The sequence below is a fragment of the Haliotis cracherodii genome, unplaced genomic scaffold, assembly GCF_022045235.1.
Source record: "Haliotis cracherodii isolate W230 unplaced genomic scaffold, xgHalCrac1.p SCAF_23, whole genome shotgun sequence".
In the NCBI taxonomy this organism is placed as follows: domain Eukaryota; kingdom Metazoa; phylum Mollusca; class Gastropoda; order Lepetellida; family Haliotidae; genus Haliotis; species Haliotis cracherodii.
The window spans coordinates 626,649-654,179 of NW_027266279.1; the positions used below are offsets into that span (position 1 = coordinate 626,649).

The window sequence follows — 27,531 nt, forward strand, 5'->3', positions numbered from 1 at the left end:
TCCATTTACTTATTCCCACCCTTCATCTACTCATCCCAACCCTCTATCTACTAAACCCCACCCTCCATCTACTCAACCCCACCCTCCCCTCCATCTACTCAACCCCACCCTCCATCTACTCAACCCCACCCTCTATCTACTAAACCCCACCCTCCATCTACTCAACCCCACCCTCCCCTCCATCTACTCAACCCCACCCTCCATCTACTCAACCCCACCCTCTATCTACTAAACCCCACCCTCCATCTACTCAACCCCACCCTCTCCTCCATCTACTCAACCCCACCCTCCATCTACTCAACCCCACCCTCTATCTACTAAACCCCACCCTCCATCTACTCAACCCCACCCTCCATCTACTCTACCAAACCTACCATCTACTCAACCACATCTTCCATCTACTCAACCCCACCCTCTATCTACTCAACCACACCCTCCATCTACTCTACCAAACCTACCATCTACTCAACCACACCCTCCATCTACTCAACCCCACCCTCCATCTACCCAACCACACCAGACTCCCCCCGACCCCCCCCCCCCCCCCCCCCCCCCCCCCTTCCCCGTCCACTGTTCCGTGTCAAGCAATGTCTTTCTCCCACCCACAAACCCCGTCTCAGCACCAGGCATGTTCTCCTTGGCCATTTACTGTTGACAAAGTCATTCGGTTACGTCGACATTATTCCCCTATATAGTTTCCAGCATTAAAATGCAAACCAAGACCCGGTAAGACAAAAACATATGTCAAAGAAGACTTCAGTTTGTTCACCTCAAGTCTAACTAACGTCTCCGATGTTTCAGGGATGTAGACGTCAGTGTCTCTACATTGACTGTATCTGTGACCATCAATCACACGTCTCTACTTGTTGAATAAATACATCTGGTTAACAATGGCGGGGAAAGGCTCACCATTTCTTACACCGAGTGACCGATTCCAACAGCGTTCACGAGATTTTTTGCGTGCGTAGCGTCAACCGCAACGAAAGCGGTTTCAAGAAAGTTATTACCATATTTAAGCGTTGACCTTTCAGGAATTAAACATTCATGAAAGCAAATTTAGTCCTCGCGTTCTGTTCGGTACAGTGATGATTAAAAGCGAGCCTCGGGTTTGGAGGATGACGTTAAAAAACTAAACTTTCTGTCAAGTTCAGGGAAACGTTCACCAAAAAATCAATTTACGCGTCTCCTGTGTATCAACAACCTCCGCACAGTGAAATAAGGAGTCGCTTTGGCAATCATGTCTGTCTAAAAGCATTTGTTTCACACTGCGGGGAGTTCAACTTTTGGAAATCGTCGCCGGATGAAGCTTCTATTTGGCTCCGAAGCAGGCGCCAGTTTTCGCAAAGTCGGAAACAGACGAAAATTACCGACTGTCGGGAATTTGGGATGTTTTGATCTCTTCAGCCGCGGCAAGGTCATTCGGTACAAACAAGATCGTAATCGTGCACATATGTTCGAATACTCAACACAACAACGGGAACAAACTGCCAGACTGGTTCGTTTCTCTATCAAGCGCCTGCGCTGCTGCAATTGCGAAGCAATCAACCTGTCTCATTTCTGTCGCCGAGGGGCCCGGGCTATTGTTCGCTGAGTATATTTAGTCCGTTCTCCACGACCCCATCGGAACCTAGATTTTCCTAGGTGCGTATTTTCAGTGATCTTATAGTCTACCCACAGAACAATGCATGATTGAACGTGTTCACACTGTGAAACGAATATGACCCGACGAAGCAGAAATTATCCAACGTAAGCTTGCAAGCTTTATACATCTCTTCTTCATGGTTTCCGTTTCAAAACTATTCGACCCCATTTGTGTTTGGGTGAAAAAGACGCTAAGGCTGCAACCAGAGCAGAATTGTTCTAATCCGAAAATTGCATGGCTTTTAGCGTTTTACCACCCACGCGAATCATATGCAAGTGTTACTTTGTCAGAAAGAGTTTTTGGTCGTATTTGTAAATATACAGATGCATGGTACGATTTTTTCTAGTACAACTACTTTGCACATGTCAGGAAAGTTTTTTATTTGTGGTCAGCAGTTTTAGGAAACTGGGCTCCAGAGAAGGGTTTCGCGAAACGCACCCGATAGCCGCGGGTGTAGCTGCTCTGACAGTAAGCCGACTGCTCCCACTAACACACGTGATTATTGTTGTCGTTTGTGTCACGTGGACTGTGGTTTCTACTTCCACGGGAAATATATCCGCCACGGTAACAGCTGCTACCTCACCGACAACAGCTAGCACATCTGCTACAACTACTACTACTACTTCTACTATAACGACTACTACTTCTACTACTACTCCTTCTTCTACTACCACTGCTCCTTCTGCTACTACTACTACTACTACTTCTACAACTACCACTACTCATTCTACTACTACTATGACTTATACGACTACTATTTAGTTGTCACCAATCCCGTTCATTTGTGCAATACTATATTTAAATAAAAACTGAACAAACAAAACTACAACTACGACCGTCTACTACTACGATAACATCTGCTACTACTGCTGCCGCTTCTACGACCACTACTTCTGCTACTGTTCATTTACACATGCTACTGTTAACCTAATTAATTCAGTAGAAGTAGTAGTAGTGGTAGCAGCAGCAGGAGTAGTAGTTGTAGTAGTAGAAGAAGCAGTAGTAGTAGCAGCAGCAGCAGCAGCAGCAGTAGTAGTAGTAGTAGTAGCAGAAGTAATAATGGTAGTAGCAGTAGTAGTTGTAGTAGTAGTAGCAGCAGTAGGAGTAGTAGTAGTAGTAGTAGTAGCAGCAGCAGCAGTAGTAGCAGCAGCAGTAATAGTAGTAGCAGCAGTAGTAGTAGTAGTAGTAGCAGCAGCAGTAGTAGTAATGGTAGTAGCAGTATGTGGTATTAGTATTTATTGTTGTAGTAGCAGTAGCGGCAGTAGTAATAGCAGTAGTAGTAGGTTGATTGTTGTCCAAAGCCGTATGCAGCACTATTCCAGCAAAACGACGGCGGTCAGTAATTAATCAAGGCTGGACCAAACAACCCAGTGACTGACATCATGAGCATCGATCTACGCAATTGGGATACGATGACCAAGTCAGCGAGTCTGACCGACCGATCCCGTTAGTTGCCTCTTGCTACAGTAGTAGTAGTAGTAGTAGTAGTAGTAGTAGTAGTAGTATCAACGTTTTAAGGTCAAAGGTTTATGTCCTCAGTCAGTTTATTGGATATTGTTTTTCGAATCGTAAAATCTGATCGAAATTTATCAGAATCAATGAACATTAAAGTTCAAATCGTTCGCTAACGATGCACAATGGAATATTAAAATGTTATAGCATTTAAGATAATACTTGCAAACCTATTTCTGAAGAGGTTTAGATGCATTCCAATACCCGGCAGACAACATGTTTACTTCACTCATATTTTCTATCCATTCAGTGAGACTTCATTGCATATGAAAACGTTAATTTCACACGAAATGTATTCTAAATTGAAATTTCATGACACAATCTTCATCAATTCGTCGCTTCTACAGTCGAACACTATCGTTATATTTACATTTTTAAGCCTCTATTTCAACATTAATTATTCTTTGACGATAGGAGAGGGGTTTTAAATCTAAATGCATTTTCCGTTTTTTTGCGGTCGAATGCTTTAAGAGCGTAAACTCAATACATATTTAATGCTCATCTCCAGATTTGGGGTGAGGTATGGTTTCCCGCGAAATGTACCACGTGATCTAGAAACTCTTCGCACTTATAAATCATCAATCCAACTGGTTACATCCATTGTAATAGAACAGTCTGGTGTCTGTCCATTAACTCAACAACAACCTAGAAAAATCCCAAGTCGATCTCTATTCTACTAATCTTTGTCACTCCACAGACTGATTTTGGATACGATCCAACGATCCTTCTATTGCCTATATATTTCTTCCTTTCATAACATCACGGCCACCGAGTGCCGGAGACCCCTGGGATTGCAAAACGCCATTACAGGAAAATTATTGGAAAATCCATAGTCTGTCGCCGTTCCCGCTTCGCCAGGCTCTCTCGTCGTGCAGACGAGATCCACGTGACGTCACTGTCGTCTGCTTGTGAAATTGCTGCCGGATTCTATCGGCGAGGTCAAATATTTGTTTTTCGTCCAGCGGCGGGGGGCCTAGATCTCGCGGCCCGACTGACCACTCTCGCCAGACATCGTCTCGCGCCTGCCGGACAAGTTAACCGGATGGGGCGCCAGAGGGGTGGTACATGCGTAAACCGTTTTATTGTATTCAGAATACGTTGAATGGAGTTAAACCTTACAACCCACGTCATTCCTCGGCTTTTTGCTTTCGTTTTTTTTTATACGTCGAGTGACGTCTATTTGTCAATGATTGAGTGATGTAGCACCATTGGCGCAATATCACCTTGGAGGAGATGAGACAGCGTAAAAGACTGTAAAACATTTGGGAATCGAACCCGCATCTTCGAAGCGAAAACCTTAACCTCTGGGCTGTCCTACCGTTCAGTGCCGAATAAATCAGTGTGGTAGGTACTGCATTGTCAGAGCGAACACATGTAAACCTGGCCCTACCCACCGTTCAATGGGAGTAAGTGTGGGTTTTAGAATAGAATAGAATAGAATAGAATTTTATTGTACTGAACACCCTCATAGGGCAGGGTACAGACTATCTACATATGAACATGTATATAATTATAGATATGACAGGTATATGTATATGATGTACATTTTGTATAGAGGCATTATTTCATTTACATCATCTAAACATTTATGTATATTAGGTTATTGCTGGCAGCGTACACTTAATTGGATTGAATATAATAGAATTTTCTTATGGCCTCAGCTTGAACATGTGGTATATAGTCCGGGCAACAAGACTTGACCTTTCTTTTGGTGGATTCATAAAGTGTTTTAAGAGGTTGGTTTTATCGGTCTGGGAAGGGTTGCCTATTTCTACCAGTGCCATCAGATTTCTCCTAAGGTCTGTATATAGTGGGCATGAAAGCAGGAAGTGTTCTTCATCCTCCACGGAATGGCTGTCACAGTGCGGACAGAACCTATTTTCAACTGGGGTGTTGGAGTATCTCCCCCTCTCAATTTCCAGGCTGTGAAGACTCAGTCGGAGCTTGGTAAGGGCCCTTCTGTGACTTGTATTCTTTACAGTTGTGAGGTAATCTTTTAATCCATATTTGTCATTTATCTGCCCCAGATGTCGCAGCTTATGGTTTACACCGGTTAGAATCTGGTCAGTTTCAATGAGATAAAAATCTTCAAACTTTGATATCAGGCTTTTGGAGAATTGCTGAGTGGTGGTATTGTTTCGATGGGGACCTTCAGATATCACACTTTGGAGTAGACACTCGATGTGTGAAAACCAGGAATTAGTTAGTTTCTTGTCCTCCTGAAAAGCTGCATAGAGCAGTCTACCACGATCCATGTTGCCAAGACGTATATAGTACTTGAACATGTTGATATAGATTTGGAGAGATAATGGGTAGATACCTAACTCACTAAGGGAACCAATGTTGCTGCTTCTTTTTGGAATGCTGAGGAGACCCTTCGCGACTTTGATAGAGGTACTGTTACATTGTTGTCTGTGCCAGTTTATCGATGGGTTTTACGATGGGTTTTTTAGCAACGTTCAATCACATATGGGGAACCTGGGTCTTCTGCGAAACGCTCGAACGCTTCAGCTGCCCCACACCCCTGTGGAATAAAGTTGAGGGCGTTTCGAAACTGGAGAGGTTATCCGTGCTTAAATAAAAGATGAAAAGAGGGTTGACTGCAAACCATCGACGCACATGTCTCGTGGGGGTCAATCACTACCAGGAAACGTACATTACCATAAGGAGTTCAGGTTACTCCACCCCCACCCCACACCCCACACCCCCACCCCACACCATACCGACGGCCGGGTTAGCACAAAATTCACGCTCGTAGTAGGGTTCGTTTAAATTTGTAGAACGTTGTGTATACTAATCCGTGTTGTTGTCTCCTAGTCTCTTAAAAAAATTAAAAAAGGAGTCCAACTCAAGTCTAGGTTGCCTCAACTCCTGAAATTAAGGATTTTTATTTTTTTATCTAGCACAAATAATGTTTAAATAAGACAACTTTATTTCTGGGACTAAATGTCAGTCAATAACCTATGGAGCACCGACGATGTGTTACTCTCTTTCCCTCAGCTTAATGAGGTTGCGGACAATGCACATATATGCGTTCATGTGCATTCACGTCGCTGCATGAGTTCGATATTCTAGGACGCGATTAAAAAACCCACAGTTCACCTCACCCAAACTCACCTTATTATGACATTAGCGTAATAAGGTAATATATCCATATCTGTTTGAGAACCATATTATCAATTCTCCTTAGCCATTAACGTGAATAAACTGATCTATTCACACACACGAACCAGCTTACTGATTTGTTTTTTTGGTTAATATTTTCAGTTCATGTTAACACCGACGACGTTTTTGATCAGGTTGAATAAATATAGATTGTTTGAATAAGATCAACATTAGCTTAGCCGAGCTTAATTTTGCTAAATATATTTATCAGCAAAATATTAGTTAAAATAAAGATACGAAGCCCTTTAAAATAAAAATCGTGAAAGCCTTTTAACAAAATCAACTTTAAAAAAATCAGATTAAACTTTTCTTTCAAGCTTCGGTTCAACTAATTTTAACACCCTTAGGTTACAAGGAAATGTGCCTGAACACTCTTTTCCAATCACTTCCTGCAACTCAGATTTGAAGTGGAGCTAAGCCGGAAGTACCCGATTTGAAGCTTGTGCAATCGTAAGTCTTTCATCAGTTGAAATGGGCATGCGCACACCCTACTCTAGACCCTCATCCTATTTCTCAATGGGATATTGAACATGGCGGGAACTCAGCAGCGGCCAGCCAAAGACAGAGGAAGACGGGAGTGGTCGATAGCTTGGCTGGGAAGAGCTGACGAACCATGCTGGCCAACTGCTTGCCAAGCTATTTGGTCGTACGGGGCGGATCGAGTGTTAGCCGACCACAGTGTTTAGCTTTACTTAAGTCCAGTGTTTGTTTTGTAAAGTTCTTCAGAAGATCTTTCTTTTAAGAACGAATGAGAAGCTTCCAGACAAAACGTCACGTCGTCAGAACAACAAACAGCTGTGAATGTCTTACGAGAAACACTTCTGTCATAAAACACCATATTGCGGTCACAACAACTCGTTATTGGTCAGTAAATAAATATATACACCCAATATGTCTCTACTTACTTATAGGGGGTACATATATTATTTACTGACCAATAACGAGTTCCCGTGATTGCGGTAACTCTATTCTGTGTGTATGTGTGCCCACCTGCCATGCTCTCACTACGACATTGATAATTTACGTGCCACAACGATTGGTGTGGAATGTATTGTACAAGTGTGTACGTCTAGTTTGCCTTCAGAACAATTTATGAAGACTGACTGCTTGTCATTGATCTGCCTAATATAACATATTGATATATACCTTGTTAGCGGGTCCGTATGTGTTTCAAGCATTCAGATCGTTATTGAATTGTTTCCTCAATAGGTTTTTTTACCAGGTCGTCCCAAGTTTACATACATGTGGATGTTCACAATGTAAGATGGGCGATAGCAGAAGAAGTGAGTGAGTTTAGCTTTACGTCACATCGGCAATATTTAAGCCATACCGTGACGAGTAGAAGAAGAAGAAGAATATTTATTGTACATAAACGACAGGGTACAAAACATCAACATGACTAATTAAAACATTGACATACACAATAGAATACAAATACTGCTATGATTATATTGCTAGAGAGGAGATTCAGATTTTCCTTGCCTGGACATTTTGTGAATAAAATTGGAGATGATTTTTGCAAAAGGCTCTGGTGGATTTAATAGTATTTTTCGTGATATTGGTGCATAGCTAAGGCTGGTTATGAATAAGTGCGACGTTAAACCCCATTTCACCTCACCACCTATCCTCTCGGAATCTGAACAATGGTTATAGTTTGGGAAATAAACGTGTGTAAAGTCAAAATTGTAACGTAAAGTCAAGTTGCTTGAATTGATAGTCCGTTCTTTAAAGTAAATGCGTTCGCTTGTAACGCCGTAAGCCCGGGTTCGATTCCCCACATACGTACCATGTGTGAAGCCCACCGTGATATCGATGGAATATTGCTAAAAGGGGTGAAAATCACACTCACTCACTCGTAAAGGAGTGTTCGTGTTCGTTCCACTAATTAAACTGACACTCCGTGATATAACTTGAATGTTGTTCAAAGTATATAAATAGGCGTTAACTCAAATAGTATTGCCACTCTTTAATGGCCATCCACCTCTGTCAAACTACTACTACTATTACTACTACTGTTGCTACTACTACCACTACTACTACTACTACTACTACTTCTACTACTACTGCTGCTACTACTACTACTGCCACTACTACTCTTACTACTACTACTGCTGCTACTACTACTACCACTACTACTACTACTACTAGTACTACTACCAATCGTATACTACCTCGACTACCCCCACAAACTTAAAGGCGATGTTACTTCACTGAAGCACAGAGGAACAGCAAAGTAATTAATCCGTCACATCATCAACCAACTACTTTGAAGCATTAGCCGGGATCAGTGGCCAATCTCGAATAGCCAATACAATATATTTCAATTAATGCTCTCCCCACTAATGACCGTCCATCGCCACACCCAGTTCAACGTTTAGGCATACGCCGTATTCCACGAACAGGACCTAAAATGTCACGATAACGCCAACTTGGTGCACTGTGAGCAGTAATAAGAAACTTAATGGATACCACAGGATCACAATAGCCGAATTTTGACATTAATTGGAGCATCAAAGATAGTCTCGAACATATAAAAGTTCAACGTATCTAGGCGTGGGTCTACAATCGCCGGATATTATCGACCGGCCTGAGTAGTAAAAAGCCAAGTACTTGTTGTACGTGCAACTGTACGATAATGTCCACTCATAAACGTGTCTAGCTCATCGACCATCTCCAGATGACCATTGTTTACCCCCAACGTCGATAGACCCCTTTAAAGGACTGTCTACTCCTTTATGAATTATTCTCCTCCAATGTCCCCAGTGCCCATGGAAGTGGTCAATAATTTGAAGAGTCCATTGATTCCGATTCTTCTCGATGACTGGACGGATGATGGTAGCCAGATCCAGAACGAGGCTATGAGTGGGCGCCATAGGATGAGGCTAACCGGATGTAAAGCGTGAAGTGGTGACTGACTGATTAACTCCTGGATAAGATGGCGATGGGCCTGAATACTGAAGAGTAATTAAGGCACAACGACAGTTTTTTGGCTCGTAAAGGAGATTTATTGCTTTAAATCTCTTTTGGTAAAACATACGCGGTTGTCTTTCCACCAGTATGCTTATCGATTTGAAATTCGTCAATCTTCCCGTAACGAATGCACACTCATATTCGTCCAGCCTGCATGTCTCCCCTGAGTATTGACAATCAACATGAAAGTCATTCAGACTGGTACACAAACTCATCGTACAAAGTGATACATGTTTCGGCACACATGGTTCATGAATAATATTAATGTAATAATAATAATAATAATAATAATAATAATAATAATAATAATAATTATACACAAGTGCCGGACTACCAGCGAGCTATCAAGTGAATATTCACACTCAAGGCAGGGCAGATGGACAGTCACGTGTTAACGAGCGACCAAATTTCGTTGATGGATGTCTTTATGGAAACGTCTCTGTTGTTGTCAAGGTGTTCGTGGTCATGTGCTATCAATATTATGTTGAACACCGTTCTACTGTCGTTATGAACACCCCAACCATGTCACACCCTTCACCTCTACCTTGTCACACCATTCACCTCTACCTTGTCACACCCTTCACCACTACCTTGTCACACCCTTCACCACTACCTTGTCACACCGTTCACCTCTACCTTGTCACACCCTTCACCACTACCTTGTCACACCCTTCACCTCTACCTTGTCACACCCTTCACCACTACCTTGTCACACCCTTCACCACTACCTTGTCACACCCTTCACCTCTACCTTGTCACACCCTTCACCTCTACCTTCACCACTACCTTGTCACACCCTTCACCTCTACCTTGTCACACCCTTCACCACTACCTTGTCACACCCTTCACCACTACCTTGTCACACCCTTCACCTCTACCTTGTCACACCCTTCACCTCTACCTTCACCACTACCTTGTCACACCCTTCACCTCTACCTTGTCACACCCTTCACCACTACCTTGTCACACCATTCACCTCTACCTTGTCACACCCTTCACCACTACCTTCACCACTACCTTGTCACACCATTCACCACTACCTTGTCACACCCTTCACCTCTACCTTGTCACACCATTCACCTCTACCTTGTCACACCCTTCACCACTACCTTCACCACTACCTTGTCACACCCTTCACCTCTACCTTGTCACACCATTCACCTCTACCTTGTCACACCCTTCACCACTACCTTGTCACACCCTTCACCTCTACCTTGTCACACCCTTCACCTCTACCTTGTCACACCCTTCACCACTACCTTCACCACTACCTTGTCACACCCTTCACCACTACCTTGTCACACCCTTCACCACTACCTTGTGTTACCTGAACACATCTACAGTGTTACCCGAACATCTCTACCGTGTTACCTGAACACATCTACCGTGTTACCCGAACACCTCTACCGTGTTACCCGAACACCTCAACCGTGTTATCTGAACACATCTACAGTGTTACCTGAAAACATCTACCGTGTTACCTGAACACATCTACAGTGTTACCCGAACACCTCTACCGTGATACCTGAACACATCTACCGTGTTACCCGAACACCTCTACCGTGTTACCTGAACACCTCTACCGTGTTACCCGAACACCTCAACCGTGTTATCTGAACACATCTACAGTGTTACCTGAAAACATCTACCGTGTTACCTGAACACATCTACAGTGTTACCTGAACACCTCTACCGTGTTACCTGAACACCTCTACCGTGTTACCCGAACACCTCTACCGTGTTACCCGAACACATCTACCGTGTTACCTGAACACATCTACCGTGTTACCTGAACACCTCTACCGTGTTACCTGAACACATCTACCGTGTTACCCGAACACCTCTATCGCGTTTCCTGAACACCTCAACCGTGTTATCTGAACACATCTACAGTGTTACCTGAAAACATCTACCGTGTTACCTGAACACATCTACAGTGTTACCCGAACACCTCTACCGTTTTACCTGAACACATCTACCGTGTTACCCGAACACCTCTATCGCGTTACTTGAACACCTCAACCGTGTTACCCGAACACCTCTACCGTGTTACCTGAACACATCTACCGTGTTACCTGAACACATCTACCGTGTTACCTGAACACATCTACCGTGTTACCCGAACACCTCTATCGCGTTACCCGAACACCTCAACCGTGTTACCCGAACACCTCTACCGTGTTACCTGAACACATCTACCGTGTTACCTGAACACATCTACAGTGTTACCCGAACACCTCTATCGCGTTTCCTGAATACCTCTTCTGTGTCGAGGCCACCTTGGTGGAAGTCTGCATGGATATAACGCCTGCACATTGAACAGCCCAGCTGGTGCTGCAACCGCCGTCAGTCAGCCCATGTGTGCGGGGTTGCCAAGTCCACCCACCCACACCTCCACCTCGACATGTAATCTCTCCCCCGACCCCCGACCAGACACGTGTAGCTTGCATCATAGGACCAGCACGGTCAGCCAAAGACTGTTGGAACCGTTTCCATGTCGCTCGGTCCGCCATCCTCACAACACACCAACGCCTATTGGGAAACAACCCGCCCTGACCCGCCCCTTGACAGTGCAGATGAAGCCGGGATCCAAACTGCCGGCAACACCTTTTTACCTCTAAACACATGTACACCAAGTGTATATGTTTACTGCACCATTTGAGCATGTGGGAAATTAATATTCAGCTCTGCCGTCAAGACTGCACCTTTACATGCATCTGCAGTGGTCGCAGATGCAAAACCAATGTCGTACCGAATTCGTATTACTTCCTCTAGACTTTAAGGAACCTTTGGGGGGGAAGGGGGGGGGGGGGGGGGGGATTTCATCTGGAGATGAGATATATTCTCAGCTGCAGCTGCAAAAACAAGATATTCCATTCATTAAAACTCTGAGCCTGAATATATTTTTAAGAAAACCACATTGCAACTATGTAATTTTTGTGGCAGGCAATTTTTTGTTTTCACAGACTAAGAGTTAGTCTAATTTCTGGTTAGTTCACAACAGCTTGACCATGTTGATTCCTACATTTTCGAATCAAATAATAATAATAATAATAATAATAATAATAATAATAATAATAATAATAATAATGTCAATTGAGATGGGGTGGTTTCAGTGTGTGACCGTAATATGGCGTAATCTATGGCGTGAATCGCTGCTCGCGATATGAACCACTGGTCTGCAATAAATGAATAACAGGTATCGTATCATTTACATTTCATCACTGAATAAGCTTTTAACAGCAGCCACGTGTAATTTTCAAATATTTGAAGGAAATTTTCATGAACTCTTGGAACATGTACCGTATTCGACGTAATAAGCGCCCAGGGCGCTCTCAAAATTAGAAATAGGGGGCTCTTATTAGAATATAATTTAGGTGAGATAAAGAACGAGGTTGAAAGATTGTAAATTTTGTTATCATGCTGACAGCCTGAAATGATATAAAAGAAGAATCTGTGTGTATTGTACACGATAGATATATTTTCGAGAATTTAATTGCCCATATTTAAGGGTACATATAACAAACGAGTGCGTATCATACACGAATAAATAAGTATTGTGTACATTGATGAATCGAAAAGGGTGCTAACTGGGATTGTTCACTAACCAATATATTAGCAAATAAAGCCGCTGGCGCTCATTAGAGCGGGGCGCCTATTACGTCGAATACGGTAATGCATTTAATGTGGCTTAATGCTTAATTATGTATGGAATGGCGTGGCCTTTATATAATTATATGAGAAACATATTTCGCGCACCGAAACGATCCACGGGGCCACTGAAGACATTGCCAGAGGGGACTACCTAAATGACGACATCGACCGCTAACGACCCTGCCATCATACGCCGGCATCTGTTGCATCATCACTGTCACCGATCAATACTGTCTGCTACAGCTTGCTACCCATATTGTCACAACGTTCTGCTTACATATGGGCTTTCTAGAGCAAACAAACATCAAAGGACTTTATAAAATCAAAAAGAAACATATACCATTACTTTACACCAAGGGAGAGAATACGCGAATAAGCACTGCCCCATGCTCAGTCTGTGACACCGACAAGGATTGGCTAGCATCACCGGCGTCTCACGTGTTCTGCAGGAAGGAGGTCTGGTGCCAGGAGCCTTGGCAGCCGTTAAGGGCCATGGAATCAGAGAAGGGTTCCAAATGAGCTTACTCCTTAAAGAGTCATGACGAAGTTTTATTTATAGAATGCAGAAATGGGAATTATTCATGCATCAGTCCTTTTTTCGTGGTCCTCCGGGGCCGGTCGAATATGAGTGTTCTTCGTGATTAGGCATTGGAACCAGTCCATGTTGTTATTCTGGTAGCGTCGTCATCGATTATTGGAATTAAAAGAATGGCCGTTTAACAGCTGATGTTTAATTGTCTCGTGCTTTGTCAGCGGACCTTTGCTATTCATAGAACCTTTGACGCACTGCACTGAAGTTAGCGGTTGGTTGACTAAATTGTATGAAAATAAAAGCACGGGCGAGGTAATAGTGTTTGGAGGAACATACACCAACGTTTGTCTCTGATGAGACTTTAGTCTTCTCGTGCCAAATTTAGGTTTCTAAAACTGAAGTACAGAATCATATTGGATGTATTCATACCATGCTCCTCCAGTGAATAGCCTCTATTTTATTGTGACACCATGTAACAACAACAACAACAACAACAACAACAGCAACAACAACAGCACCACTTTGCAGTATTAAATACATCACAATGAACAGTATATATCGGTTTCTAAGATTCACCTTGATATTTGAGACTCATTCCATGAGTTCTGGGAAAAAACTGAAGTGACTTCTCACAACTCACAATCTCATGAAAAGCAGACCCTTTACACCCATGCCATACACCTTTGTGTGAAGATGTGACAACCCCCCTCAAAGGTCGCGTCAGGTGACTATTCTAACCAGCCAATCAGCGTTGAGGCTTCTAAATTCTCGGTACGAGTTTCTCTCAATATGTTTTCATCACGACTCGATAAAAATGTAATGTTATTCTTAAGAACACGAGAGTTATGGGACATTCAGCAATACCTCCGAAAGCCACATCTCACGGCCAATGACTGAGACATTGTTCAGTAACAACAATTCGCTCCTCTTGAAATGGGTTCTTCCACACTACAAGTATTTCAACAGTCCGGATTAACGAGGTTTCATAGAAACAACCCGGGTGTGGGACACAGTGTTATAACATGCAAGCCATATGTTATTTCTTAAATTTATATTTCGTTCACGCCGAAGACCCGGGTTCGATTCCCGACATTGGTACAATGTGTGAAGCCCACTTCTGGTGTCCCCGGTCGTGGAATATTGCTAAAAGCTATCTCTACTCACTCGTTCCTATAAATCTAGCTGCAATTGTGTGGGGCATACAACCCTTGGAATAGAGGTGGGTGAAATGGGGTTTAACGTCGGGTCGTTCTACTAGTCCGGGCTGATGCCGATTTATAGTGCTAGCTCACTGAGATATCATGCCGCAGTTTAACATGAATACCCCACTCAGACACAGTATACTGACTCCGAGCCGACCAGTCCTTGTTTTAGCCCCTTAATGCCGAGCGCCAGACAGGGTAACAACAAGTACCATCTTTTAACGTCTTTTGGTATGACGCGGTCGGGCATCGAACCCCGGACCTTCCGCTCTCCGGGCGGACGCTCTACCACTAGACCACGGAGGCGGTCCTTGGAATAGACAGGGAATCGGCTTGTTTTGACAAAGTACTGAGTAGGATTTAAAGCTCTCAGTCTGTCCGATCCATTCTTCCCCAAATGCTCCTCTGAAGGTTCAGCTGTTTAATTCTTCCTAGTGTCCGACTCTGGCGTTACGTTGGCACCAACAAGATCAACAAACGGTCTAACAATGAGATGGGGATTTCACGTCGGTACCTTGTACCCGGTATAGACACGTTCATTCTGACATAACGATTTGCGGAACTACCAAACCTTGGTTACCCCTACTTAATCAGCATTAAAGTTGACCCGTTAACCGGCACCACATTTCTCAATTCTTTCCCTTTCTCACTCAAAACACGTCTTTAGTCAAAGGTTAAACACAACTTGGATTCGATCGGAGACGGGCCCTTAATCGAATTGTCCTTGGATCTCAGTGGTAAATCCTTTGATGTTGGGTATATAATACAAGGTTGAGGTGTGATATACTCTGCATGCTTGATACAAACATGGCGTGGCTGGGTGGATGTTATCTGACTATTTATCATTGGTAAAAATGATATAATTTAAAACATTGACGCAACTGATAATACGCACTTAGTTCTACGCCTAGATCCCCGTCAAAACATCTTCCCAACCACACCCTATTAATTTCACCCTCTCCCCCCACCTTCATAGCTCCCCTACGCCAATCATCCCGCCCCCTCCTCACATCCCCATCTGTTCCCACCACCAATCCACCCGCCCCCCTCCTCACATGCCAATCTGTCCCCGTCCCCAATCATCCCGCACCCATGCTCACATACCCATCGTTACCCAACTCAACCATCCCGCCCCACCTCACACACCTATCGTTCCCCACCACCAAACATCCCGCCCCCATCCTCACATACCCATCGTTCCCCACCACCAACCATCCCGCCCCCCTCCTCACATACCCATCGTTCCCCACCCCAACCATCCCGCCCCCCTCCTCACATACCCATCGTTCCCCACCTCAAACATCCCGCCCCCATCCTCACATTCCTATCGTTCCCCACCTCAAACATCCCGCCCCCATCCTCACACACCCATCGTTCCCCACCTCAAACATCCCGCCCCCATCCTCACACACCCATCGTTCCCCACCTCAAACATCCCGCCCCCATCCTCACATTCCCTTCGTTCCCCACCCCAACCATCCCGCCCCCATCCTCACACACCCATCGTTCCCCACCACCAAACATCCCGCCCCCATCCTCACATACCTATCGTTTCCCACCACCAAACATCCCGCCCCAATCCTCACATTCCCATCGTTCCCCACCTCAAACATCCCGCCCCCATCCTCACACACCCATCGTTCCCCACCACCAAACATCCCGCCCCCCTCCTCACATACCCATCGTTCCCCACCACCAAACATCCCGCCCCCATCCTCACATACCTATCGTTTCCCACCACCAAACATCCCGCCCCCCTCCTCACATACCCATCGTTCCCCACCACCAAACATCCCGCCCCCCTCCTCACATACCCATCGTTCCCCACCCCAACCATCCCGCCCCCCTCCTCACATACCCATCGTTCCCCACCTCAAACATCCCGCCCCCATCCTCACATTCCTATCGTTCCCCACCTCAAACATCCCGCCCCCATCCTCACACACCCATCGTTCCCCACCTCAAACATCCCGCCCCCATCCTCACACACCCATCGTTCCCCACCTCAAACATCCCGCCCCCATCCTCACATTCCCATCGTTCCCCACCCCAACCATCCCGCCCCCCTCCTCACACACCCATCGTTCCCCACCACCAAACATCCCGCCCCCATCCTCACATACCTATCGTTTCCCACCACCAAACATCCCGCCCCAATCCTCACATTCCCATCGTTCCCCACCTCAAACATCCCGCCCCCATCCTCACACACCCATCGTTCCCCACCACCAAACATCCCGCCCCCATCCTCACATACCCATCGTTCCCCACCACCAAACATCCCGCCCCCATCCTCACATACCTATCGTTTCCCACCACCAAACATCCCGCCCCCCTCCTCACATACCCATCGTTCCCCACCACCAAACATCCCGCCCCCCTCCTCACATACCCATCGTTCCCCACCACCAAACATCCCGCCCCCCTCCTCACACACCCATCGTTCCCCACCACCAAACATCCCGCCCCCCTCCTCACACACCCATCGTTCCCCACCACCAAACACCCCGCCCCAATCCTCACATACCCATCGTTCCCCACCACCAAACATCCCGCCCCCCTCCTCACACACCCATCGTTCCCCACCACCAAACATCCCGCCCCCCTCCTCACATACCCATCGTTCCCCACCACCAAACATCCCGCCCCCATCCTCACATACCTATCGTTTCCCACCACCAAACATCCCGCCCCCCTCCTCACATACCCATCGTTCCCCACCACCAAACATCCCGCCCCCCTCCTCACACACCCATCGTTCCCCACCACCAAACATCCCGCCCCCCTCCTCACATACCCATCGTTCCCAACCACCAATCATCCAGCCCCCATCCTCACACACACCCCATCTGTCCCCACCCCCAATCATCCCGACCCTCCCCACCTCGCACCCATCTCTTCCCGCCCCTTATTATCCCAAACCCATCCTCACACTCCATCTGTCCCCACCCCAATCACCCCGCACCCCTAGTCACACCCCAATCACCCCGCACCCCTAGTCACACCCCAATCACCCCGCACCCCTAGTCACATCCCAATCACTCCGCACCCCTAGTCACACCTCAAACACCCCGCACCCCTAGTCACACCCCAATCACCCCGCACCCCTAGTCACATCCCAATCACTCCGCACCCCTAGTCACACCTCAAACACCCCGCACCCCTAGTCACACCCAAATCTACCCGCATCCCTAGTCACATCCCAATCTACCCGCACCCCTAGTCACATCCCAATCACCCCGCACCCCATCCTCACACACCAATCTACCCGCACCCCTAGTCACATCCCAATCACCCCGCACCCTTAGTCACACCACCAATCACCCCGCACCCCTAGTCACATCCCAATCACTCCGCACCCCTAGTCACACCTCAATCTACCCGCACCCCTAGCAACAACCCAATCTACCCGCACCCCTAGTCACACCTCAATCTACCCGCACCTCTAGTCACATCTCAATCTACCCGCACCCCTAGTCACATCCCAATCTACCCGCACCTCTAGTCACACCCCAATCTACCCGCACCCCTAGTCACATCCAAATCTACCCGCACCCCTAGTCACATCCCAATCTACCCGCACCCCTAGTCACATCCCAATCTACCCGCACCCCTAGTCACATCCCAATCTACCCGCACCTCTAGTCACATCCCAATCTACCCGCACCTCTAGTCACACCCCAATCTACCCGCACCTCTAGTCACATCCCAATCTACCCGCACCTCTAGTCACATCCCAATCTACCCGCACCTCTAGTCACATCCCAATCTACCCGCACCTCTAGTCACATCCCAATCTACCCGCACCCCTAGTCACATCCCAATCTACCCGCACCCCTAGTCACACCCCAATCTACCCGCACCCCTAGTCACATCCCAATCTACCCGCACCCCTAGTCACATCCCAATCTACCCGCACCTCTAGTCACACCCCAATCTACCCGCACCTCTAGTCACATCCCAATCTACCCGCACCCCTAGTCACATCCCAATCTACCCGCACCTCTAGTCACATCCCAATCTACCCGCACCCCTAGTCACATCCCAATCTACCCGCACCTCTAGTCACATCCCAATCTACCCGCACCCCTAGTCACATCCCAATCTACCCGCACCTCTAGTCACATCCCAATCTACCCGCACCCCTAGTCACACCCCAATCACCCTACACTCCTCCTCACACCCCGTATAAAAACCAAATCGTCTCGAACCCCTCGACAGCCCCACATCCTCTCCACCAGCTAGGCCACACAACAAATCTTCCACCCTACAAAACACTTCATACACAAAATACAATATACAAATAATGAATTATCTATCACATACAAATATACATGTAGTTTACTCTTTTATCCGTTGGGTGTAATTTCTTCAACCTTGCTCGAGATTTACTGCAATACATTCGACGACTCTTGACACAAGATACCGTATCCCATATATAACTGTCTCCTACTACAGATCTTGCAAGTGCCTAGAGACTTGAACCAAAAGTCTCTGATTACTCTGGAGGTATGAACAATCAGATCATCCTATTTTGTTACCACTGTAATGACTTACTTCGGGACATATAGAAAATCTTTTTTGCTGTTGTTGCGGGAACGTGTTTTTTTAAGGAGACTTGAAGTCTGTGAATCGCGAGTGATTTTCTCATCAAGGTGTCGCCCTCTCGTTCCTGCCTCGATCTATCCAATGTTCGCGAATTCCCGATATCTCACAGGAAATTTGATTTCCTAGTAAGTAACAAGACTACAAAAATCTAACTGTTTGATTTGCACAAGGCACGTGAGGTTAAGCGGAGGGAGGGAGACGGCACTACAGATCAGCCTTCAATCGATGATGGCCAGGGGAGTCTGAGCGTCCGCCGCGTCTGACTACTTTACTTGTGTTTTCGGAAAAAATGACGCTTCTTGTGAGAATTTAGCAGTTCGGTGACTCATCGGTGGTACGTGGGTGAGGAGAAAGGTTGAATACATTTCTGGCAATAACGTTATTAAATTAAAGCTCGTCTGATACACAATGTTGTAGAAAATAGACCCTTTTCTTCCAATGATCAGCGGTATGTGTTATTGAATCACTGTGGACAGTATCAACTTTATTTTTGCCCTGTTACCAGTTGAAATGTTTTTTACCTGAGTATAAAGATACTTGAGATCATTATTATGTATATCGTGATGTGGTCGTCCTTCTGTAAAAGGCAAGAACGCCGGTGAGATGTAAAGAATGTGTTTTTCCGAGTGGTTGAAGTGTTCTATTCTCGCACAGGCACATGTATTGGAGTCGATGTTCTCCCCTGACGTGATACTACTGTTAGACTAGAATAGTTGTTATTTACGTTATTAACTCTGGCCAAACCATGTCATGCCATTGGCTGTGTGACAAGATAATTAAAACAAAAGAAATATTAAGGACAGTCGCCATCTCCTAGTGTGAATCTGTCAATGTGTATATGAGACTTAACAGTAAGTTATGTGTGTGACAGCCGCCATCTCCTGGTGTGATTCTGTCAATGTGTATATGAGACTTAACAGTAAGTTATGTGTGTGACAGCCGCCATCTCCTGGTGTGAATCTGTCAATATGTATATGAGACTTTACAGTAAGTTATGTGTGTGACAGCCGCCATCTCCTGGTGTGAATCTGTCAATATGTATATGAGACTTTACAGTAAGTTATGTGTGTGACAGCCGCCATCTCCTGGTGTGAATCTGTCAATATGTATATGAGACTTTACAGTAAGTTATGTGTGTGACAGCCGCCATCTCCTGGTGTGATTCTGTCAATATGTATATGAGACTTTACAGTAAGTTATGTTTGTGACAGCTGCCAGTATGTAATTATCCTGCTCGTTGTGGACAAGGATAGCGTTCATTGTTTCCAAGGAACTTCGTCATGACGTCCTGCAACCAGACACGACAGACGTGCAATCCACGAGACGCCACACTCGCAATATGCAGATGCAATTCACGAGGCTAAATGTATAAAACCGAATCACGTATACTAAAACTAACCAAAACCATCGCACATAAAAAATAAAAATGTTGACATTCAACCGTTAGGGAATCAATTTTGTACACATAATATATTGAATCACCAAGAAGGTAATATTTGACGATTTCAATTGGGAAATGAAAAGTGTTATTTACTCGAGGCCTGTTAAATACGAAAGCCATGTTTAATGTGTACAGCTCTTGGCAGCTCTCCGGGAAACATGATTATTTTGGGAACTGTCTCTCGTAATATCCGAACTAAGCACCATAGTGTCCAAACAGCACTTGTTTACGAGTCGGGCTTCTTAATGCCTGAAGCTGGCGATTTTCTACGATCGTAATTTTCTACCAGCAGTATTCATATTCACCCTCACCTGTCAAATTGACGGGAGATATCTATCCCTGAATGTCAAACGGCTAAGCCACGTATCTCAAAATTACACCTAATTAGGGAAAAAAGGTCATGTGCTGTTTTCAGCACGGACCAACTAAATAAATTACGCCGCGAAGTCCATGCATTGTGCCACATGTCAGTGCCTTTTCACTCCGATGCCATCTATAATTCATTTCAAATGGACATTGATGATCACGTCAATTTCAATAAAACGCTTTTCAATGGTCATCTCTTTCAGTTCATCCATGATAGTCGGAATGCATATAGCTCGTGTTGTGATGGGCTTGGTCAAGCAGAACAGGGAAAGGTTTTCAAGATACGCGGAAGGTTTTTGAACCCTTATCCAAATCTGGTGATCTTGTCGATTCATGGTTGGGGCATACAATAATTAATAATGGCCCTGACCATTATTTTGCAAAATATGAGATTGTTTCACTTAGTGAGTGAGTAAATATGGTTTTACGCCGCTTTTAGCAATATTCCAGTAATATCACGGCGGGGGATACCAGAAATGGGCTTCACACATTGTTCCTTTGTCGGCAATCGAACCCGGATCTTCGTCGTGACGAGCGAACGCTTTAACCACTAGGCTACACGACCGCCCCTGTTTCACTTAGGAAAACTGTAATCCAGTGGTTGATGCAGTCTACGTGGACGCCATTCAAGTGACCTTTGAAATATTATAGTTTGTCGTGGCGTGTCACCTTGATGTGGAGGAAAGGACAAAGTGATGAAGGTCTTTGCAGGTCACTTTTGTGAAATTCACGAGCACGGGTAAGATGCTACCAAACCTAGAAACATAATCGGGCCGAACCTGGGATTTGAACCCACAGTCATAAATGTCTGACACGCTTGGTCGTAACTATGCACGTTGAAATAGCTGAGCCCCAGACTGCTGGGAGCCGCGTGTCTTCTTCGAAGATAACTGCGTGCACGCAACCCGCCAAACACAACAGAGTCTACATAGTTATGTCAACAACTGTTTTACTGATAAAAGTTTGAAGCATAATTATTCAATTCTGATTCATAAACTGTTATGTTAACTGAGGTCATTTTGAGACTACATTAACTTTCCATGCTTCAATTTGTTTGGAGATACAACCGTCTCATTAAACTTTCCCCGAGAACGTCAGGTCCTGGGTTCTATCCCCGGCCGCGTCATACCAAAAGACATTAAAAGATTGTACTTGTTGTTACCCTGTCTGGCGCTCGGCATTAAGGGGCTAAAACACACACACACACACACACACACACACACACACACACACACACACACACACACACACACACACACACACACACACACACACACCGTCGCTCAAAAAGTGCAATAATCTTGGACGCGACGTTAAACCCAATATGGTGATATTTACAACCTGAGGCCAACCAATTAGCGTGTTTACTAGGACACGCCATCATGCTGGATGAACCCCCATATACATGCTTATATCAGCAGTAAATATGCCATATACCTTAACCATGAAGTAGCTTGCAAGCTGTTTTTGCCCAGTACACAACGTTGCAAGTCTGCACGGCGCACAACACACCCTAAACTACTTGCTGTGTCATTCGAAAACTGATTTGCTTTTGTAAGTCTCTGGTCTTACAAGAGAAACAGACCTTCAATATTGAAGAGCAAGGCGTGTCTTGAGTGACGTCAACATGGATTGGGCACACCAGTGGTTGATAGAATGGGCACCACTGACTCCATATGCATGCACAACCAAAGTGGGTAACAGATACAGCGTCTTCATCCCTAGTGTCACTATTACAGGTATATACCCAAATAATGAAGCAGTCAATATCAACTGCATTTGTTTCCACATCTATAATTTCAAACAATAAATACCCCTCCATAATCAACCGTTGACAATTTTATGTATAAAAAAGAATATCATCACATATATAATATTGATTATTTTGTTTGTGTCTACAGGAATGTAAATTATGTATGTCTGTATATATGTTTATATTGATCATAATGTTTTGTCTCTTAAAATTGCATCTGTCCCGTAATGGAACGATTCTGCAATAAATATTATCTTATCTTATCTTATCTTATCTTACCCATACGTACTAGCATCCCTCGTGCCACTATTACAGGTATATACCCATACGTACTAGCATCCCTAGTGTCACTATTACAGGTATATACCCATACGTACTAGTCAGAGTGGAGCCAGATAGCCCCATGTTGGTCATGTGACAAGGAACAGGGGGACCATTCTGATACCTCCCTCTGTGATGATGTGGAGCATCAGCTATTAAGCCGATGTCAGTAAGGTGTAATTCCTAGTCACACATACATGCGTGTTCGGGGCTTTCCCTAAACATATATTTGCCCTTAAGGAGCATCACACGACTGACATTTGACGAAGTCACTGTAACGGTTATTATCTCAGACGTGGCGAACCAAAAGAGGTTAACGATGGCCACCAACATTGAACGTGAACTCCGCTGGCCAACAGGTCAGTGACAGGGGATGTTTCCAGGGGCCAACTCTCCCACTTGTGAAGGACAAAGGGGTGATGTCCAGTGGTCTACTCTCTTTTGCTAAACGAAACAGATATATGTCCAAGGTCGTTAAAACATACTATAACCATAAATGAAGGGTATGACAGGGAGACTCGGCTGGACGGTCGGTTGACCATGTTCATTGGGTGTATAGTCGTTATCATAAGTTCCTGGTGTGACATTCAGACTGCATTTAATTAGGATAATCATTTATTGCTCGTTTAATCTTGATAATAAAATTTAGCGAGCACATAGAGTTAAGTGGTGTTTGAATGAACTGACCTCGTTTTGCTTGGGCTGTCAGTTAACCCGAGCACAGTTCCTCTTTAAAGCGTGGTCACCATTCCACATAACAGCGTGTATACTGGGTTCATTACGGAGGAATGTGTACTGGAATTGTCTGCAAGGATGACTCGCTAGGACAAGGTGGATATAAACAGGAAAGGTTGGTCGCGGCCGCTCATCTGGGTGGTTAGCGTGGATGTTCACCGCGCATGGGTGTCATTCTCTGCATCAGTGCTGTGTGTGAAGCACATTATGAGTATCCCTGCCCCGATTTAGTTGAAAGTGGTTAAATTCTTCATATACCTTGTATTTTGAACAAATCTACCTCATTTGTTTTAAACATTCGCTCAGTGTTATTTGACAACACATCCCTAACATTTTCGTCGGACACTTTTGGTTAAAGTTTATAATATATCAGTCTCTTTCTGAAATGTATGAACATTAATCTAAGCCGTGGATGGAATTGTGCATGTTTTGCAAACAATTCTTAGTAATTGGGTTTTAAAGTAAACAGATAATGCTCTGTCTCCTGAACGATGATATTTCAAAGTGTTCTCTGAAGGCGGAATATTTTCTCGTCGTACGGCATTATAAAAGAAATTACGTCAGACAATTTCTTCTTAAATGAAGTAAGGATGTGTGTGTGTGTACGTGAGCGTGCTTGCATGTGTGGTGTGTGTGTGGTGTGTGTGTGTGCGTGCGGGTGAAGTTTGGTGTTTGTGTGTATGTGTGTCTATCTGTGTGTGTGTGTGTGTGTGTGTGTTTGTGTGTTTGTGTGCACATCGGAATGTACATCGGATCATCACTCTTTCTATGCGGACAATGCCAAGCTGCTAAGACAATATCTCTCCTTCAATACCTGCTAGCGCCGTCCGTGGTGTGGAACAGGTAGGCAGATCATAATACCATCAGTGAGTGAGTGAGTGAGCTTGGTTTTACGCCGCTTTTAGCAATATTCCAGCAATATCACGGCGGGGGTCACCAGAAATGGGCTTCACACATTGTACCCATGTCCGGAATCGAACCCCGGTCTTCGGCTTGACGAGCGAACCACTAGGCTACCCGACCGCCCCTAATACCATCAGTATTATTAACTTTATGACTAATAGTATTTCACAGGAACGTGGCTTCTGTCGTTCTCATGTGCTGTGCAATCACGTTGTGATGACGCTCGTGAGATAAACATCCACACTGTAATTTAAAACTGTAAGCAAAACTTGAGTCACCAAGCGCTCTCATGACCGGAATCTCTGCGTCGGAATGCGCAACACACATCCGGGTCTACAGACATGACTCTCCTGGCCATGAACATGGATTATCTTGGACTTCTTTGAAACATTTGATTTACGTCTTTAATGAAAGTTCCTATGGGAAATTCATAGCTTACGGCAGTTCATTTACTTTTGAAACATCATTTGTTTGTGATATTAAATTCAATACCTTTGAAGTCGGTAACACGAGAACGACATTTCCAATATGTCTCCTTCAGAGAACATATATAGGGTTATAGCTTCCGTGGATCACATGGCCAAACATGGCAACACGTACAATGTAGCTATATACGTCACGTGGTGTTGAAGCAACGTACGGGGCCGACTATTTCACACACCGCAAAGAGTTATAATGGTAAAACTCGGTGCCCCACGACCTTCACATTGAGAGAGGAAGATATTCGAACACACCATTAGCAGGAAGAATATGTACCTTGTGTGCAAGTAACGAAATAGAAGATGAGGAACACTCTCTGTTGAAATGCCCTCTCTACAAAGATCTGAGACTGGAACTAAAATGATCACCTGCCTTAGCTTTGCCCCCAATATACTACAAAATCCACCAGCGCCTTCTCCTATTTCATTTACAAAATGTTCATGCAAAGAAAATCTGCGACTCCTTTGTAGACCATAATATTAGCATTATGTGTTTTCCACTGTGTATATCAATGTTTATAATGCCGTGAACATCCGGGATAGAATAGGTCTTCAGCAAACCATGCTTGCCGTAAAAGGCGACTAAGCTTGTCGTAAGAGGCGACTAACGGGATCGGGTGGTCAGACTCGCTGTCTTGTTTGATGCATATCATCGATCCCAATTGCATGGATCGATGCTCATGTTGTCAATCACTGGACTGTCTGGTCAGACTCGATTATTTACACAGACCGCCGTCATATGGCTGGAATATTGCTGAGTGTGGCGTTGAACAATAAAATAAAATAATATTTTTTTATATTTTCTTGTGATTTTCCGACCGACAAATGTCACATCGTCGTCCCTAGCAACCATGCACGGTACACTGCTCTACATCACAAACTCCACTTCGGACACATCATGTCACGGCCTAACTTACGCCCCGTGGCGCGTCATCGGCCAACTCCATCTTCCCTGCGCCACTGAACGAGCTGTTGGATTAGAAATAATCCGCATGATCAATCATTAGTGTGACATCCTTGTTTTGTCTGACAGGAGTCTGCAGCAGGGACCCATGGTTTATTTATGGCAGTGTAACACACGATGACACAAAACAGAGAAAGCAATCTACGGTGGTTTGATGTTCATGTGATATAGCTGCGATCAATCAGATGATTGAAATTAAACAAACAGTACATATGACTGGCCTCTGAACCACGTCATGGATTATTCTTGGATGTTTTTGTCATTAAGCGAGTCCGTTCGCACAGCGAGGTGGAGGCACACGTCAGAGTGGACGGGTGTGTGTGTGTGTGGGGAGGGGGTGGTGGGGAGGTGTGTGTGTGTGTGTGTGTGTGTGTGTGTGTGTGGCTTGGGGTTGTTTTTCAAAGCCCGTCTTCTGGATTCAATAAATAAACGTATATGATTAATCAATTTTAGGTATAATTTGGGGTATTTATAAAACGTAACAAACCATTTGAAGTTAACAAGAAAAAGAGCATAAATACTTGTCATATAGATGCAGATGTTGGGAATGGATGATATTAACAACCAATAACCGTATTTACTTGGACACGCCCACATTCTGAATGAACGCCCATATACATACCTGGCGCTTATATAAGCAGTTAATATGCTAAAAACCATATCCACGTGTCTATCTTACAGACCCTGATACAAATATACCAAATACAAGTCTATAATGTTTGGCAAGTCTAGATTTCTGCAATTTCACTGAAAATGAAGAGAGTCTCTGGGCTCCTGTTTCTTATATTTTTGTTAAGATAATTGAACAACTGTTTTTTTCTGTACGATATGTACTTTTCAGAGACTAGATGTTTGTCTACATGTCCATGAAGCAGCTTGGAAGCTGTTTTTTTGTCCCGAACACAACTCATCTTGGGATGTCATTCAAGAACTGGTTTCCTTTTGTAAGTCTCTGGTCTTACAAGAGAAACAGACCTTCATTATTAAAGAGCAAGGCGTGTCTTGAGTGACGTCCACATGGACTGGACAAACCAGTGGTTGATATTATGAACACCCGACCACCTCCAAACGAGGCTTAATTAGGTTATTATAAAATGCGACAGTATGTGAATCGGGTGTCTAAAATGGCCGCTGTATGTGGGTTATACCTGGGTTCTGATGTAGGAGGGCCTCTGTGATCTGGTTCCTCTTGTACCGACTCATGTTAGCACAAAGCCAGACGAGTATTGTTTTGATTTGTTTGTTGTTTATATTTAACGCCACTATTCCAACTATATGACGGCG

The 27,531-nt window shown here is 44.7% G+C and overlaps 1 protein-coding gene across 1 annotated transcript; it reads left to right on the forward strand.

The window, feature by feature from the left end:
- Positions 1-5,004: 5,004 nt before the first annotated feature.
- Positions 5,005-17,648, forward strand: LOC139471895 (uncharacterized). Its single transcript, XM_071254406.1, has 4 exons — positions 5,005-5,101; positions 9,083-9,211; positions 15,113-15,183; positions 15,654-17,648. The coding sequence occupies exons 1-4, from the start codon at positions 5,005-5,007 to the stop codon at positions 17,646-17,648; spliced, it is 2,292 nt and encodes a 763-aa protein (XP_071110507.1).
- The last annotated feature ends 9,883 nt before the right edge of the window (positions 17,649-27,531 follow it).